Here is an 18,464-nt window from a genome sequence, read left to right on the forward strand (position 1 = left end):
TAGTGATTACTTAAAAAATAAATAAATAAAGATATTTTCAAATATGCAGATTCCAACAACATATCTCTTAAGTTCCTTCCTTAGGAAGTTACTAGAGAAGATGCTTTAGCAAAACACGTAAACCAAGAAAGGAAAACCTGGGATCCAGGAAATGGGCAAAACAGCCCAGAACAGCAGTGAAGGAAAATCCCAGAATGACAACTGTACAGTAAGTCTAGAGAGCAGTCAATCCAGACTGAAACAAGAGAAAGGAGGCACTCTGGGACAAAGACTCTAGAGAAAAAGTGGAACTTATGTATTTGAATATATTGGAAATATTGCTAGACTTTGACAGAGTCTTAGAGCACCTGAAGAGGGGATAGGCAGGCAACTGCAGATAATATACAAAATTGACAAGTAAGAGAGAAAAAAGGCAATAATCAGGTCTAAGGAAAATAAAGGGTTGTATAAGTTAGAAGGCATGGTTGTAGTGGACTTCAGGGCTCATCAGTGAACGATATTTGCATACATAATAATTTAAGTGCTTACTATTGGTTTCACCAAACTTTTTTTATTTTTTTTTTAATTTTTATTTATTTATGATAGTCACACAGAGAGAAAGAGAGAGGCAGAGACACAGGCAGAGGGAGAAGCAGGCTCCATGCACCAGGAGCCCGACGTGGGATTCGATCCTGGGTCTCCAGGATCGCGCCCTGGGCCAAAGGCAGGCACTAAACCGCTGTGCCACCTGGGTTTCACCAAAAATTATTACATAACTTTGCAGAGGGCAAGGGCAGAAGTGAAAGACCATGTTCTTCTGTTTTTTAAAAGATTTTATTTACTTGACAGAGAAAGAGAGCACAAGCAGGGGGAGTTGCGGGCAGAGGGAGAGGGAGAAGCAGGCTCCCCACCAAGCAGGGTCCCTGATGGGGGGCTCCATCCCAGGACCACGGGATCACAACCTGAGCAAAGATAGAAGATTAACCAACTGAGCCTGAGTGGCTATCTATCAGGTTCTTATCTATCAGGGCAGAAAGTCAACAGGTAATGCTTAAAATTAACAAATCAAGAATTAACAGTACAAGCATTTATTTTGATTTATGGATGGAATCAGGATATGTAAGAGTTGAAGATACTGCATTTACAAAGTAGGCCAGGGAACTGCTTTTTTTTTTTTTCATTACGAGACTTTTAGTTTACCTATACATCTTTACACTGCGTTTGTGCATTATTTTAGTTCAATAAACACTAATGCTCAAGTATTAGCACGTAAGAATCTGTTTTACAGAGCTGCCTGGTGGGGCGCCTGGGTGGTTCAGTCAGTTAAGCGGCTGCCCTTCGTCTCAGGTTGTGATGTCAGGGTCCTGGGATCCATCCCCCAGTATCTGGCTCCCTGCTCAAGTGGGGGGGGAGGGGAGTCTGCTTCTCACTCTCCCTCTGCCCCTGCCCCTCCGTGCCCAGGCACTCTCTCTCCCCCCAAAACAAATAAATAGTAAAATCACTTTGGATTCTAAATGTTTAAAAATGTTAATCAAAAAAAAAAACAACAACAACAAAGAGCTGTCTGGGCCTTGATGACAGGGGCTAGTTTTTGTTCATTTTTTGCTTTCTCCCTCTCCCACCCCCAAGAGTACATGGCAGAAAACAAGTCCACGCGTGTAGGAGAGACTCCACGGAGTCTGCTAAGATTCCCCCTGGAGGAGGAAAGCACAGGGCAAGGCGCACGCGCAGAAGGCGCAGACCCTGCACGCGGTAAGTATGCACGTGTGCAACGGATGGGGAGGGTGTCGAAGCCAGGGACCACGTGCGTGGCACCCACACGCAGCCCCCCAGGCACAGAGATGCAGGCGTGAGGAACCCGGGGAGGCCCATTCACCCGGGGGGCTCCTCACTGCCCGTCTAACTGTGTGTAGTTCTGAACTGAGGGTTAGTCGGTCACGCTCCCTCGACCAGGCTGTCGACTCCACGAGGGCAGGACGTCCGTGCCCCTCGCCGCTGTACCCCCAGCACAGAGCACCAGCGCATGGATTCGCGACGATGCCGCCGGACAGCCCTTAGCGCCGCACGGGGGGCACAGCGACGAGCTGAGAGCCACGAGCAGGCCGGGAGACGACGCGGGCGACACTCACCGCGTCCCTGACCTGACAGGACCGGAAGGGTGGAGCTGAGCCTCCGGGACGAGCGGGAGGGAGGGGCTGGACAGACCGGCGGGCTTCGGAGCCCCAAGCGAGGCGGGGGGGGGGGGGGCGGGGACCGGGGGATGATGGGGGGGTCGCGCATGCGCCAGCCCAGCCTCCGCGGCGCCCCTGCGTGCGCGTGCGCGAGGGGTCGAAGCGGAAATGGCGCCGCGGGGCCGCGCGTCCGGGCAGCGAGCGGAAGTGGGTGTGAGAGCGGAAGTGGCCGGCTGGAGCCGGGGGCTGGGCGGGGACCGGGCTTGTCGGTGAGGCGGCAGCGGCGGCGGCGGCGGCGGCGGCGGCTCGGCAGGCGGGTTCAGGCTTCGGGGGCCAGGTCGGTCGGGTGGGTGGGTGTCTCCGCAGCCCGCGCGTAGGAGGGCGAGCGCGCGTCTGCGCCTTCCCCCGGCCCCGGTGCCGGTCCCCTCTCCCCCTGACCCCCTACCCCACCCACCCCCCTCCTCCGGGGGCAGCGGGGCCGCTCCCTCCGTCCTTGCCTCCCTATCACCCACCCTCACCCTCCCTTGTTTCTCCCTCCCTGCCCGGGGCAGCCGCCGCCATGATCCTGCTGGAGGTGAACAACCGCATCATCGAGGAGACGCTCGCGCTCAAGTTCGAGAACGCGGCCGCCGGGTGAGCGCGCGCCCGGGGCCGGGGGGCGGCGGGGGCGGCGGCGTGGACCCCCGGCTGGTCCGCGGGGTCGCTCGGAGGGACGAGGGCGGAGGCCCGGCTGGGCGCGCGTCCGGCCCCGGCGGGGTGATCGTGGGAGGCGACTGGGCGCGGCGGGGCGAGGGGCCGAGATGCGTGGGGAGAGGCTGGGAGGAGGGATGCGGAAGCGGCGGGGCACCGGGGCGCGCGTGCCAGAGGGCAGGCGACCTGTGGGACGCGCGGGCAGCTGCGGCCGAGGACCCCGTGGCCTTCTGGAGCGAGCAGGCCCCCTCCCTCTGCACCCCGCGTCATTGTTCTGAACCCCGAGAAAGCCCGTTTGGGGTTGGGCTGGAAGGAGTTGCCAGGAATTCCCGGGACTGGAGGAGGACAGAAGGTGCAGGCCCAGATCCCCGCCGGCCTCCTCGCTCCCCGGCCCCGGCCCCACCCCCACCCCCACCCCCACCTCTTCGTCTAAAGGAGCAGAAAGCAGACCCAGGCTTGCAGCCGGAAAAACGCGACTTCTCTAGTTTCCCTTCCCCGAACCTTACTGTAAGACATAAGACACACTGGCCATTTTGTTACATATTTCTCAAGCAAAGCAGATAGGCTCCCCATCCGCACCCCTCCCTTATCTCTCTTCTGAGGTTCTAATACTCCTCTCCCCACCCATTTATCTTTTAAACTCTTATACAAGACCCCTGGCCTGTGATTTCTTGAGTGGTAATCCTGGCCCAGGTACACACTCAGAGGCATCCAAAGTCTATAAAGTTCTCAGATAACCTTTTTTTTTTTTTTTTAATTTACCAGTGGCCTTTTTAAAGGTAGCCTTAGCACATATTTCCAAGGCAGCCTTCTCTGTGAAACGCAAGCATCAGTGGAAAACAACCTCCTCCTCCTCCTCCTCCTCCTCCTCCTCCAAAGCTTCTTTGCTTTTTTTAATATTTAAAACGTGAGCCAGGGATCTGATTTTAGCTTCTGATTTTCGGTCGCCTGTAGCCAGTCCCTCTGCCTCGTTTCCCGCATCCTGAGGCTGGGGCCTCGCCTCTTGGTTGCACAGTTGAGGAAATAAGTGCCCACTTGCTGGTGAACTGGGAACTAGGGATAGGAAAGTAAGTGGCCGGGAGAGGATTGGTGGAGGGGAAATTCTAAGTGCTCCTAATGAACTTGTGGCTTGGAGGCATTAAGAAAAGTGCTTCTAGCTCACTGCTTAAATTGAATATATTGTGTCTCCTATCTCTTTTGTAAGGTCACAGGTTTTATCTGTAAAGTAAAGCATGGCTTTCCTTGAAGTGAGGCTTACAGTAAGCAAGAGCTACTGTTTCCTGCCAGGGGCTGCAGTTACTTATATTTTAAGCTAACTTGCTTCTTGTCTTCAGCCTCACTTACCAGTTCCTTTGCATTTTAAATGTTTGAGTGAATCAGCTCCGAGTCTTATTTTGGGTGATCGCTGGGTACTTTTTTGAGCAGTGTAGCACATAGGAGGAAGTTAAATTAACTTCTGCATTTTCACAGATGAACCTGTTAAGCGCATTCTCGAGTCCAGACTAGCAAAGAATGAGACCTGTGTGGTTATAAGCTGATCTACAAGATAAATGCCTGTTCATTTTCAAGTAGAAGCATGCCTTGTAGTGTAGAAGTACATTCACATCTATTTGTGTGTTTGTGATTCCAAAATGAAGCCCATTATCCAGACCATCCACTCTTTTCCTTTTAGAAAACTATAACTCTTACAAAATATCATTTCAGAGGAATTAAAATAGGCACTCAAGTCTGGAAGCCTAAGTTAGAACTTCTAGGACGTTTCTCAACAAAGTATATGTTATAGCGATGTTGGATATTGGGGCAGGGCAAGTTTTGGCTTTTAGTCTGGCCTGTTTTCTCTTTGAGATGCTACTTTAAATACGTGGGCTTAAAAACATGTTCTGCTGAAAAGCACTCTGAAAACCTTTGAAAAGAGACCCGGATATCAGGCCTAGGAGGTAGAGCTTTCTTGGGATTGCAGATGTTAACAGCCAGCAGGAGCTGGCCTCTAAGCTTGCGGTGAGTTTCCAGGCATACATGGTGAGGCAGCAGTGAAGGAGTTAACGTTATTTATTAAGGCGCATGCCTACTACACCAGAACTTCCAGCAAGAAATGACTAGTGTGATCATCATAAACATTTATGGGATTCTACCAAGCAGGGACAGAGAAAGGAGGCCTTTCTGAAAGAGCCTGTTGGCAAGAGAGGAGCTGAAGGGTGAGGTGTGTTAGGGTGGCGCTGGGAGAAAGACATTAATGAAGAGAAGTAGCTTGCAGAAGAAACCCTGAAATCGGAATGGCTTTGCCAGTGGGGGGACCTGCTGGGAGGGGGCAGCTCCACCTGGCTTTGCTTCTCAGGGCAAACCAGTTGGGGAACTTAGGGGTTCAGAGCAGCATTTTCCTGAGTGAATCTCTCCCAACTCTGTGATGTCCAGTATAATAACCGGTGGCTGCATGTGGCTGGTTAAGTTTAAATAAGAAAGTGAAATAAAACTAAAATTAAGTTCCTCCTCACACCAGCCACAGTTCTAGTGCTCAGTTGCCACATGTGCCTGGTAGCAGCCATATTTGGAGAGCCCACAAGTAGAACATTTCCATTATTGCAGAAAGTTCTGTAAAACAGCACTAGGACTCTTGCAGCTACTGAAAATGCAAGCATGAGATAGTCTTAAAAATAGTTCTGTGGTATATGCTTCAGTATACAGTTGCAGTAATTTTCCTCCTGAGGTTGATTTTTTTTTTTTTTTAAACGATGCCTCACACCATCCTCCTAAGTCGTCTTGCCTGTGACATCCTAGTACTAAGTAAGAGTCTAAGACTCTAAACTTGCTTTGGGTAAAACAGCTCTGTTATCTAAATGTTAAACATTTAGGCATGATCACCTTTTAATTTGGAGGCAGTTCCAAAAGCCTAAGATTCATTCCCAACAAATTGCTTTTAATTTTTTCCTACCACACTCCTGGGAAAATGGCTTATTGGAACAATTCATATATCGTCACAAAATGGTAATTATTAGTAAACAGTCTCCCCAACAGCCTACACACTAAGAGAATATGCTGATGAAGAAGCCATGCTCAGCACTGCAAATAAGCTCATGCAGGTGTTGTCAACAGCATTACCTTTTCATTTAGGAATTCTTACCCAGATCCCCAATTAAAGCAGAAGTAATCTGGCAAATTAATTTAATTTTTTTGTTACTGTATACACACCAAGAACCTTTTCAGCCTCAAAAACTAGGCCTGTCAACTTACAGTCTGAAGTCCAGAATTGAGGAAATGCTGTCAGATGCGAATTGCTGTTGCTTTTAAATACATGCTGGCTTCTTGCCACAGCTGTGCATATTGTGGGGCTCTGTGGTTGTGTGAGGGGGAGTGAAGCTCAGTAAGCAAGCGGTGCCAGTTGGGGTGGGCAAAGACCGTGGGAGGAGAAACTTGAGAAAGGAATAAATTAAATCTTGCTGATACCTTGTTCTCATTCCTAAATATGCTGCATATGTCCTCAGAGAGACAGACTGGTTTGAAGTGATATGGAATTGGGACATTAAGCATCCAGAAGAAATGGAAATGTCTGGTTGGTCTTTTTACAGGTCATTACAGTTGCACACTGCTGCCTAGCTTCTGACCTCGGCATTGCTTTGTGCATGAAGTCCTAGAGCTATGCTGATGGCTCCTTAAGGTCAGGGCCTATCACTTTGGTTGTCTTCTTTCCCAGCATCCTCGTTGTATATATAGTTAGCTCAGTAAATATTCTCTTGAAGGAATGGATGAGGCCAGGCAGAATGGATCTTTGTTTCTTCGGGTGCTTAATTTATCACTATTCTGATGCTGTGTGAATCCGCTTTTAGTCATGTTGGTTCTTCATATTTTGAGATACGGCTTAGAGAGTAGGGACCACAATTTTTTGGTCTTTGCTTAAATAGGATGATAGGAGCCTTATAGGGGAATTACAGAAGAGTGATCAAAAACTTTATAGTGAAATAGCAGAATTCAGTAATTCCTCTCGTTCAGCTCATAGAAGGGGTAAGTAGAAGAGGGACATAAATGCCCAAATGGAGAATTGGATGCATTCAGGAGTAAAAACTACCAAAATCTTAACAAGAAAAGAAGATTGGAAAATGCAGCTGTCAGGAGTCCTTTATTGATTGGTGACATTTTAGAAGCTTCCTTACAAAACGGATAGAAGAAAATTTTTCCTAAGGATTTTAAGAATAGCTTTTGAAACCCATCTGGATGAATTGAATATGTTTGTGTCCTGTGCTATCCAGTCAGTTACCCTGAGGATTTATCTAGCTGGTTTGTTCTAGGATTTTGGACATTAGAACACTGATACTAACAGGGTTCTGTTTCTCCTTGTAGTGCTGACCAATTCGTGATTCTGGGAGTTAGCACGGTCCCACAACTTCTTCCAACCATGACTTCAAAGTCTGGTCTTTTCTGACTCCGTCAGAAAAACTGATTCATCAATCACTGTCTATGAATTAGACAAATAAGCAAATAGCTTATTTGTTATAAGCTTTGAAATCATAATTCCATTTGATTTTAAAATGTGCCTGTGTGACAGCAGTTCCCATTTACAGTTGAGAAAACTAGGGCTCTTAAGAGTTGTGGAGGGAGTAGACGTATGCATGAAGCATTGTGCAGATATCTTTCACTGACTTCTAACCTTATTTATGATCTGTCATACACAGAACATATTTGCATGGCAAATTTGAGTAAATGGTCTAGCCTAGAGATCCTGCTACTGGGCTGCCCCTGAGGGCTGTGAGGCTCATTATCTCATCATGTCTGTAACTTAGTCACAAGACACTGGTTGGGAAACTTTCCTGTACACATGTCATCTCAATTAGTCTTCACAACAACCTTTTAATCTTCATTTTCTAGAAAAGGATCCTGAGGCTCAGCAACATCTGAGCCACATTGGGTATGGTTTTTAGCCAATAGGTGACAGGACTTGAGTTGAACAGTCAATGCTAAAGGCCTTCCTTTTATTGTGATTAATTAACCTCATTCCCAGCATCTGAAACTTTACCAGATGGTAAAACAGAAAAACTTGAACCATTTATCTTCTGGGCTTGTTTAATGGTACACTTCCCCCCAGACCAGTCTTTCTGGGGAAACAAACACCTGGTCTTAGTAATTGACATGCCATCCTGTTTGGTATATTTCACTCTTGGTATGATCTGTTTGTTGGGGTACAGAGTTGTAATTCCCACATGACCTCTCAGGAACACTCCTTTGGCCAGATGTTCTTCTCTACAGCTTGTCTCCTCTATAACCTATTGTGTAGCCATAATTAGTAAACTAAAATATTAATGGCAGTGATTTGACAAATATTCCCAAGTCAAGCAGCAAACCACTTAGTATACCTCTTCCTAAGCAACTTCTCCCAGTGGGGATATGCTTAGGGAACTTTACAGCCTAGAGAAGTTCATAATTTTAGTTAAAATGTTGATAGCTTGGGGGCACCTGGGTGGTTGTCAGTTAAGTGTCCAACTCTTGATCTCAGATCGGGTCTGGATCTCAGGATCATGAGTTCAAGCCCTGCATTGGACTCAGTGCTAGGTGTGGACCCTACTTTAAAAAAAAAAAAAAAGGTGATTTTGTTTTCTTTTGTTTTAATGTTTACAGCTTGCAACCCTTAGGGTTTTTATTTATACCTAATTTTTCTCAGTCTGCTGATAAAGTAGGAGAGTGAGGAACTCAGTCCTTTGTTGACTGAGTTAAAGTCTAAGGATTTAAAAAAACAAAAAAAAACCAGCTACCTACTAAGTGATGTAATACGGACTTTTACAAGCCTCCACCCTGACTTTTTTGGCATAGCCACCCTTTCCCAGGAAAATAGACTTCCATGCTTCCTCCCATTGTGCAGCCTCTTCATATTTCGTTCAAGTGAGCCATAGATTAATGTTTGTGCTGCTTCTTCCTTTGTTCTTGTTTTCTAGAGGTGAGGAATGGTGGTTGGCCATTCATTGTCTTTGCTGGCTACAGTTTCTAATGAAAGATCAGAATCAGTTTAAGTTTTCATCTCATTCTTTTCATCATACTCTAAACTCATTGCTTCTCCATAAACCCACTTGGTGCTTCCATTCTTAGAGTCTCCCAGAGCGATTTTCCTAAGTCACATGGATGGCCATGAAGGAGTAGAGTGGAACTCCGTATGTGACTTGTATTGGTTGATTTTTCAACAGGGCTAACGTATGCTTCGTAGAAGCCAGTTTCCTGGAAAGGTATTGTGTAGCATCTGCAGCAGCTTTTTAACACTCATAAACCACGCCACGTATTCCACTATTTCCCAGCAACCCTAGAGGGCAGCTCAGTTGTGGTTCTCTTTACAGGTAAGGGAGCGGAGGTAGTATAAAAGAGATGTACTTGATGGTGTGGTCTTGAGCAAATTAGGCAAGAATAATTGTGGAAATGTGTGTGTCTTGTCTGCTGGTCCATAAAACAAAGTGGAATCATTGCAGTCCTAGGTAGCTAGAGATAAAACCTTGGAGTCTTCCTTTGTTTCCTACCATTGGGTTTTGAGGAGAAGTGGGGAAATCATGTAAGGTGGCTTTTCACAGGAGGTTAATTGACCATTATTGTGTATAGCTAGTATGTATGTCATGCTTTCTAGGTAATAACTCAGCAGCATTTATCAAGTAGAAGTTTCTGTACCAGGCTGAGCTAGGAGCTGCACAGAAAGTATCAGGCTGTCCTCATTGCCTGCCAGGATAAGTTATTCTGTGTCTGTTCTCTTTATCTTTAGTAGTTCTATAAGGTCAGTAAGATCACTTGTATTCTCCCATTTTACAGATGAATAGGTGAAAAAATAAAAGCGTGCAGTGTTAATTTGTCTGAAAACATGGTCCTGATGAAAAGCTGAAGGTGGAAAATTGATGTCTTGACTGTTCTCAGTGATTCCACAGGGTTGTTTTGTCCTGCACTTCCATAGAAAGTGGATTTTCAAAACAAAACAAAACTAGAGTAGAACCAGTGAAAGAGGGCTTCCTGAAGGAGAGTGGTGAGTACTTTGGTGACATAAAGGGAGAGGGAAAGACATGTAGGAAGACTTCCAGATTGTCTTTGAAATGGTATAGAACTTCTTGTTTTATGGACTGAAATTATGCTTTCATCTTCAATAAATTAAGACCATTCTGCATTCTGTTTAGCAGCTCTCCTGTGGAATGTACTACCTCCACTTCCATCACTCCTGTCCTGTGGGGGAGACATTGATCAAAAGATAGCATTTGGTAGTTTCTATATATATGCAAAAGTGTGTGTGTATCATAGTCCTAAGGAATTCAAAACTAGAGGTAAGACCAACCATGACAGAGATTGGACAGCAGCTGAAAAAAGCTGTGTCTGTCCTGCTGCCTTTTTGTATTCTCTACCTTAAGTGAGCCTAAAGGTTCAGGTACCTGAGGAAGCAGATTGTGTACTCAGGTCAGCAGTGAGCATAAGATTGGTCCAGAATGCTCCAATCTGAAGTAAAGCTCAGGGGTCTTTGTGAGTCCTTTTGAAGGCCAGCAGCAATACAACTATCTTTACTAAGGAACTTTTCTTTTGTTTTGCAGTAACAAACCAGAAGCAGTAGAAGTAACATTTGCAGGTAAGTGTCCTTACCTTAACCCTGTAAGAGAAGGCACAATATAAAAATAGAAAACAAAATCATTCCTAAAGTAAGTTTTGAGATTTGGAGTACTGTCCCCTGATTGTCAAGGCTTTTTGAGATCTTTGCTTTAGATGATTATTTATGGATTTATTGAACTTTGTAAAGTTACCTACTGATATCTCAGAGGTTTGGGCTTAATGTTATGATATAAACTAAAGTTTGTTTAATTTGGAAATATTAAATTACTGTCTTCAAGTAACCTTCATCTCAGTTTTCCCAACACTAGAGTAGTGGGGAAATATGGAAAATACTAGAGACCTGTTCAAGTCAGAGAGGTTACTGCTTTCTGTTCCCTATTAAGAATTAGATATTGATGCTACTCATGTGCTGTGTGGACTTCATGGAGTTAAAACAGTCACCCTCTGTATAGTGAGGGTATTTGACTAGGTGATCTGGGAAGACTTTGCAGTTCTGAAGTGCTGTGACTGGAGGCTAGGCACCATCCCTGTCCTCTCCCACTAACTAGCAATGTCAAATCTCCCTAAACTGAGGTTCTCAGCACCTGGTTTCGGGAACTACACCAGTTAAATCCTCTCTGCAGGAAGGTAGAAGCCAAAGAGAAGGGAGGCTTGTATATAGATTAGAAGAAACTTAATAACCAAACGCAGTGTGGGGCCCTTATTTGGATCTTAATTCAAATAAGACAACAGTATTTTAAAACCATTGTGGGGTTTTTTTGTTTTGTTTTTATTTTGGTTTGGTTTTTTGAGGCAGAATATTTGAACACTTGACTGGATATTTGATATTAAGAAGTTGGTTTTAAAAATTTAGGCTTGGTACTGGTATTGTAGCTGTGCTTTCTAAAAAATTCTTGAGACGCCTGGATGGCTCAGCAGTTAAGCTCTGCTTTTGGCTCAGGCCGTGATCCTGGAGTTCAGAGATCGAGTCCCACATTGGACTCCCTGAGGGGAGTCTGCTTCTCCTTCTGCCTGTGTCTCTGCCTCTCTCTGTGTGTATATCTCATGAATAAATAAAATCTTTAAAAAAAAGTAAATAATTCTTTATTATTTGGAGATACATTGTGAAATATTTATGGATAAAATGATGTGATGTCTCAGATATGCTTTAGAATAAATCATTGAGGGGGGCATCTAAATGAAATAAGATTGGCCGTGTGTTGATAATTATTGAAGTCACAGGGGGAAATTAAGAGTTGATTATACATTATAATCTAGGCTTGTTTAAAATACTTCTCAACAAAAGCGTTTTTAAAAAAAATACTTTCAGGGGCACCTCAGTGGCTCAGTGGTTGAGCATCTGCCTTTGGCTCAGGTTGAAATCCCAGGGTTCTGGGATCAAGTCCTGCATCAGGCACCCCTCAGGGATCCCTCTGCCTATGGCTCTCCTTCTCTTCTATGTCTCTCATGAATAGAGAAATAAAACCTTTAAAAAAATACTTCCTGGGCAGCCCGGGTGGCTCTGCAGTTTAGCGCAGCCTTCAGCCTGGGGCGTGATCCTGAGACCCGGGATCAAGTCCCATGTCAGGCTCCCCACATGGAGCCTGCTTCTCTCTCTGTCTCTCTCTCTCTCTCTCATAAATAAATAAAATCTTTAAAATATATATATATTTTCTGCACCAAGCTATGATGAAGGTAAGAATAGCTTTGTAATTTTAGAAGAGAACCAAGAGATAAGTACTTGATAGTTTTATCCCAGTGTTTTTTTTTGCTGACTTTCTGCATGGATTTAAAATAAATACCATTTTATTTATGTGCCTACTTCCAAGGGGGACCTCCTTGTGTCCTGTAACAAGGCAGACCAGTGTTTTGAGATCTTACTCCCCATTCCCAAGTTAATCAGTTTTATTTACTTTCTTCACAGATTTTGATGGAGTTCTCTATCATATTTCAAATCCTAATGGAGACAAAACAAAAGTGATGGTCAGTATTTCTTTGAAATTCTACAAGGAACTTCAGGCACATGGTGCTGATGAGGTATGTTCTGCATCATTTTCCTTGGGACTCCTGTTTCCTCTTCACCTTTTATTGGTAGCTTGCCATTCCTAGAAGGTCTGTTGCACTGATCAGTCTGGACAGCTAGCCCACTTAACCAGTGAAGTGGTTGACTTCATTTTCAGTCCAATTTTAGTATATGTGCTGCCGAAGCGAGCACTCATTTTCAGTCCAGATGTGAAGTGAAGTGACTTCACTTCAGTCAAGACTTCTTGACTTCATTTTCCATAATGATAGCATATTTTTCAGAAAAAGCTTTGGCTCTTTGCTTACTTGTTTGCTACTCCAGAAAAATAAAGATGTTCCCTAACCAATGAAAACAAAACAACTTTAGTTCTCAAAAAATGCACCAAAGAGTACATTCTTTGACCAGTATAAAAATAGCTATCACGGGGCAGCTGGGTGGCTCATTTGGTTAAGTATCAGACTCTTGATCTCAGGGTTGTGAGTTCAAGCCCTGCATTGGGCTCTGTGTTGTGGAGCCTTTTTTTTAAAAAAAAAAAAAAAAAGCTATCAGATGGGTTCCATTTTATTTCTATAATATTGTGAAGTAGGTATATAGCTCTGGCCTTTAAATTTTATGGTCTTAATTTCTCATTCTGGAAATTTAGGTACAAATCTACCCTTTTTGATGTAAACTTCTTTAGAGCTGGTCTCCTTGAGTTTCTCTTCTTCCTTATGACTACCACAGGGGAAATAGAAAGGCTCTCTGTGCATTTTGAAATTCTTAATGGCCATGCCTTATTCACTGGCTTTTTTCTATAGCTAAAGTAGCAGGTTTGGTTCCTGTTGAACTATATTTGCTCTGGATAGAACCATTTATGGAAGAAAGAAAATGTTGTTACACCAGTGAGCACACGTTGTGGTTGGGTCTCAAAGCAGGAAGTATGACTCAGTTCCTGAATCAGTTTTCAGATATCTTTTAGTTTTAACAAGCTAGGTTCTCCTTAATCCAGTTAATGAAGATACAGCTATTTCTAGTTTCTTTCTGATTAAGGGTGATTCCTTTTGAATTACTTAAAACTTATGCAATGAATATGGTGTTTGTAAAAAAAAAAAATCTCTAAGTAATATTTTGGTATAAAAATTAAAGTTGATGTTAAGTAAATGCAATCCTAGAAATCATAGACCATTATTTCTCTTAATTATTCATATGCAGTTGATCTGTCCCAGCAATTCAAGGGAAGAGCCAAAACCTTTTCCGATTTGCCTTATAAGTTCAAGGGAAGAAGAAATGTCTAGAGAATTTGTATTCAGGGTGATTTTACCTGAAAGAAAAGCTTAAGGAGGAAAACCTAGTCTGATAAAAACATATGAAGGATTATTCTATAAAAGTTAGCGGCCACCTCTTCTCTTTACCAGATGAAGAACAGAAGGAAACAAGCGGCTATTAAGTGGCCCTGCTTTTGATTAACCATAAAATAACTACCTGAAAAGAATTGTTAAACCTTCGAACAGACAACTCAAAATTCTCCCTAGACAGTTTTCTTTCTTTAAAGATGCAGGTGCAGTGATAATAATAATCTTTGGAAGGGAAAAAAAGCATTAAAGCTGGATTTCTTAAGCCTCCTTTCCAGTCTGTGACTTCCATACCCTAGAACTCCAAACACAGTGCTGTTGTTGTAGCTCCCGCAGGGTCAAAGAACCGACCCCACCCACCCAAGTGGGTGGAGCAAGTAACATTCGGAGTTTTGGAGCAGAGTGCACAGTAAATGGCTCTTGGGTTTGGTTAAACAGTGACTAGTCTGTGATAACCAGAGGAAGCTTGTTTCTTTGCCCAGGCCCTTTTTCAAGGCAGAAAACCTCTGTTGCTAGGGCAGGTAGATCTGATGGTGAGTGAGGACTGATGGGTTGTTGCCTCCACGCATCTTCTGGTGTCAGGTTGGAAGAGGGGGCGTTCATTGAAAAAGTGAATTGTGGTTTAAAGTACAAGTGGAATCAACACGGAAGCGTTGGCTGGTTTTGCCAAGTGGGAGGAGCTGAACAGGGTATAAATTTGGCTCTTAGAACCTTTTAGATCTCAGAGTATTAAGCTTGGAATTAAACTAAATCTTAGGAGTTACGGTTTTTTCTTCCACATCTAATTTCCCCTTCTTCCAAGTACCCATATTGCACACAGTACAGTATTATGACTCAGAGATAGCATGCTAGTTAAAATTCTTATGAGATACGCCTGGTTATACACCACCCCATCCCTCAGACTCTTTTAGGAGAAGTGGTGTATATAAGACACCTGAAGGTCAGATCTCTCTGTGCCACCAAAACTCTGTGACCTTAACATCTCCTTTGAGTTCCTCTTCTGTAAAAGAGAGAACCTCACAGTGGCTACATGGTCACTAGATCGGAACTGCGTGTGGTATTACTTATCTTTTGCCTGGATACAAATAAGTGTGATCACAAAGTCATGCATTGAGATCTATTCTGTTATCTATAGTTTGCAGATAGAGAATTTCTGCCAGCTGTAAGAAAGTGGTGAAATAAGTATGTGGAATATTAAAGAGTATTTAAGAACAGGAAGGAAGGAACCTCACCTTGTGATAATTTTTTCAAATAGGACAAAAGATACATGGTTTGCTGTTGCTTTTTTTTAATTATCATTATAGAGGGTATGTTGAAAGTAAGATTAGAAGAAAACATCAGGGATCCCTGGGTGGTGCAGCGGTTTGGCGCCTGCCTTTGGCCCAGGGCGCGATCCTGGAGACCCGGGATTGAATCCCACGTTGGGCTCCCGGCGCATGGAGCCTGCTTCTCCCTCTGCCTGTGTCTCTGCCTCTCTCTCTCTGTGTGTGTGTGACTATCATAAATAAATAAAAAATTAAAAAAAAAAAGAAAAGAAAACATCAATATTGACTAAGCTCTGTTTACTGCAAATCCCCATACACAGGCATGTGTGGGTGCAGAGACCACAACAGTGAGCAGGGCTGAGCTCCTGCTCACATGGAGCTACCCTCTAGTCTGCCTATGTTTGCAGTGCTTTCTCTGGCTGATAGAATTCTTTAAAACATGCGTTTATAACTCTTAAAACTAAAACAAAAGTTAATGCTTTTGTTTACTTTTAACTTGGTAGATTGTTCTGTATTAAGTATCCTTTTTTAATTTTTTTTTGATATCCCAGAAAATTCCAGAGGATCATGAATGTGTTTGTGGTGAGATAGTGTTGAGAAATTGACTAAAACATCTAGATACAAAATCCTGCAGCCCATCGTACTGCTCTTACATATACTGTTAAGATACTGGCCTCAGTTTTTCCCTTCTTGCAGAATAATGACGACCCCCCCTCCCTCCTAAGTATGTTTTTAATGAGGGCTAAGAATCAGCCATGTCTGTTTTGCTCTTAAACATATAAAGACTGATTAAATAGTTCTGATTGCTCTAATGTTTACTTTTTTCTGTCTTCAGATAGCTGCCTTTTGCTTACCATAGCCTATGTAACATTTAAATCTGAACTAGTCCTTCTAAAATGTTTGTTTCTTGAACTGTCAGCCTAGGAGCAGTTTCCACCAGGTGAACCAGTTATACTAACAGAGAAATAGGAAGGTATAAAAAAAGGGTTCTTGTTTTATCATTTACTCCTCAAAGCTGGAGAGTAGCCAAGCAGTAAGTATTAGTTTTGGGGAAACAAACAAACAAACAAAACATGTAGAAAGTACAACCTTCTGTGGACCCACCAGTGTAAATAAATGGCTATGCTTCAATGATCTATTGTCTTTTGTCATAAAACTGTTGGTGAGCTAAATAATTTTAAAGCTTACAAGATAAGCAGGCTAACTGGAATCTGTTCCCAGTAATTCTGGTTTTATCTCTTCACTTACCTGGGTTACTGGTTTGGCCTGTACTTAGCTGATAACTGACATAATCTTCTTTCACTTGGGTTTGGCACCCTTCAGCACTCTTGAAAATAAAAGTGATTGTGTGCAATACATGGTCTGGGGGAGAACAGAACATATATAGGGTGTGACCAATTCCTAAAAGAGTAAAAGATGAGCCTTGATTTAAAAACAGATCCTAGGGGATCCCTGGGTGGCGCAGCGGTTTGGCGCCTGCCTTTGGCCCGGGGCGCGATCCTGGAGACCCGGGATGGAATCCCACGTCGGGCTCCCGGTGCATGGAGCCTGCTTCTCCCTCTGCCTGTGTCTCTGCCTCTCCCTCTCTCTCTCTGTGTGTGTGACTATCATAAATAAATAAAAATTAAAAAAAAAATCATTTTAGAAAAAAAAAAAACAGATCCTAGATTAACCTTTTGGATTTAATCTCAGTTCAATGAGTGACTTGCTTGGTAACTCAGTTAAATCTGCTTCCCTTTATGTGTCCAGTGTCCCATCCACCAAATGAAAAATTCTGGCTTAGAAGAAGCTTGGCAAATACAGTGCTTTAAAAATGGCATTATCATGCTCTTTGGATTAACATTTGTTTTTGTATTTTCTAGTTATTAAAGAGGGTGTACGGGAGTTTCTTGGTAAATCCCGAATCAGGTATGTAGCCATGTGAGCAACTGTGGAGTGACATGGGAAGATACCTGTCCTGTTTTGTACTGTGCTTTTTTTTTTTTTTTAACCAAAGCATTTCATTTAAATATTGTTCCTTTTACAAATATTTTTGCCTGAGCCCAGTTCCCACTTCAGCCCTCTCCATGAAACTAGTTTATAAGGGGCTTTGCTTTATCCAGTAATGGTACACAGTGTGGTGTGCAGAATTGATGTTTGTCATTTTTAACATTTATGTTGTGGAGCCAAGTGACTTGCGCTCAGTGGGCCACTTGTTTTCTCATGGTGATTTTCTCTTAGCCTTTTGAGACTAATCAAACATTGATTTTCACCCCAGCCCCTAGTAACACCATTTTCTGTACTCTGCACATTTGGAGAAGGAAACACAGCTATTCTCACACATTCAAAAAACAGAAATTTCAGCCCCTCCTTTTAATCCGTTCTTCTAATGAAGAATAATAGCCTCTTTGCAGCCAGAGGAATTGAAAAGCACCATGGCCTTCCTTGATTACAACAGCTATGTTCTATTGCTTTATAGAAAATTTAAAGCAAAAAAAAAAAAAAAAAAAAAAAAACGAACAGTATTTTCATCCTTGTGAATAAGTGGTAGTCTTAAATTCTGAGGCATTTAGCTTGCCCCCCCTCCATGAGGACCAAGTAGTTAAGTTCCTTTAAACATAATATTACTTGAATTTTATTCCTGTGGTGTCTCTGTAGATCATTCTAAGAAGGTAGGCATGTCTGTCTTTCCACAGTGGTTACTTCTGCTAGCTTATTTCCTCCCTCAGCCTTTGTGAGGGTTTTGTTTGCTTGTTTGTTTTCTTATAATATGACATGCCTCACCACTCCTAGCGGAAGACCTTTCCCTGTCTTCTGTATGCTCTGGAAACAAAATATCAAATACAGAGAGATGTCTTTGGGATGAAACTTGTTTTTAGGAGTACTGTGGGCAGAAGCATTAACTGCAGTCCATGAAGAATATTGGAATATGTTCATCCCCAAATTGATGGTAAAAATATATGGAGAAATAAAAACCAAAAAATAAATAACACTGTAGGCTTTAAAAGGAATCAAGGAATTTCAGAGAGAGAGGGAGAGGAAGGAGCAGAACTGGAATAGAAAAAATTTGTGTAGGAACTCTTGGGTGTGCTTGACACAGCTCAGATCTCACAATCCATCAGAACTCCTGGAGTGTAACACAGAGGGCTTATGTTTCTGTCCCTGGACCTTTTCTTCCACTTCTGCTAAAGCACAGGCATTGCTGGATTGCAGACCTTGTGTTCATACAAGTGGAGAGTATAAAAACGAATGAAAGTAGTGTGTCACCTCCTGTCTTTCTATGGGTTTATCTAAGCAAGCTTGGGGGGTCTCACCAAGCCATACTAGATTTTTACTTTTAATCGATCCTCAGTATGTTTTTCTTCATCATATCAAAGCCTTACTTAAGAGTCTGACTTTAGCTGTAGTTTTACTTAGCTTGTTTTATTTGGCTTCTTAAAACTAACAAACCTGAACTCTAAATATTTTCTTTTTCTATCTCCTCTTGTAGTCTGCTTAT

At 43.2% G+C, this 18,464-nt stretch overlaps 1 protein-coding gene across 1 annotated transcript in view; it reads left to right on the forward strand.

Annotated features, from left to right (window-relative positions):
- Window positions 1–2,366: 2,366 nt before the first annotated feature.
- ARPC2 (actin related protein 2/3 complex subunit 2) overlaps window positions 2,367–18,464 on the forward strand; it is a 29,802-nt gene continuing 13,704 nt past the window's right edge. The window contains exons 1-5 of the mRNA XM_055345495.1: window positions 2,367–2,487; window positions 2,702–2,783; window positions 10,373–10,407; window positions 12,292–12,404; window positions 16,849–16,894. Of these exons, the coding sequence (XP_055201470.1) occupies window positions 2,710–2,783; window positions 10,373–10,407; window positions 12,292–12,404; window positions 16,849–16,894 (268 nt within the window). The 5' untranslated portion in view covers window positions 2,367–2,487; window positions 2,702–2,709. The remainder of the gene's footprint in view (window positions 2,488–2,701; window positions 2,784–10,372; window positions 10,408–12,291; window positions 12,405–16,848; window positions 16,895–18,464) is intronic.

The sequence above is a fragment of the Nyctereutes procyonoides genome, unplaced genomic scaffold, assembly GCF_905146905.1.
Source record: "Nyctereutes procyonoides isolate TBG_1078 unplaced genomic scaffold, NYPRO_anot_genome, whole genome shotgun sequence".
Lineage (NCBI taxonomy): Eukaryota > Metazoa > Chordata > Mammalia > Carnivora > Canidae > Nyctereutes > Nyctereutes procyonoides.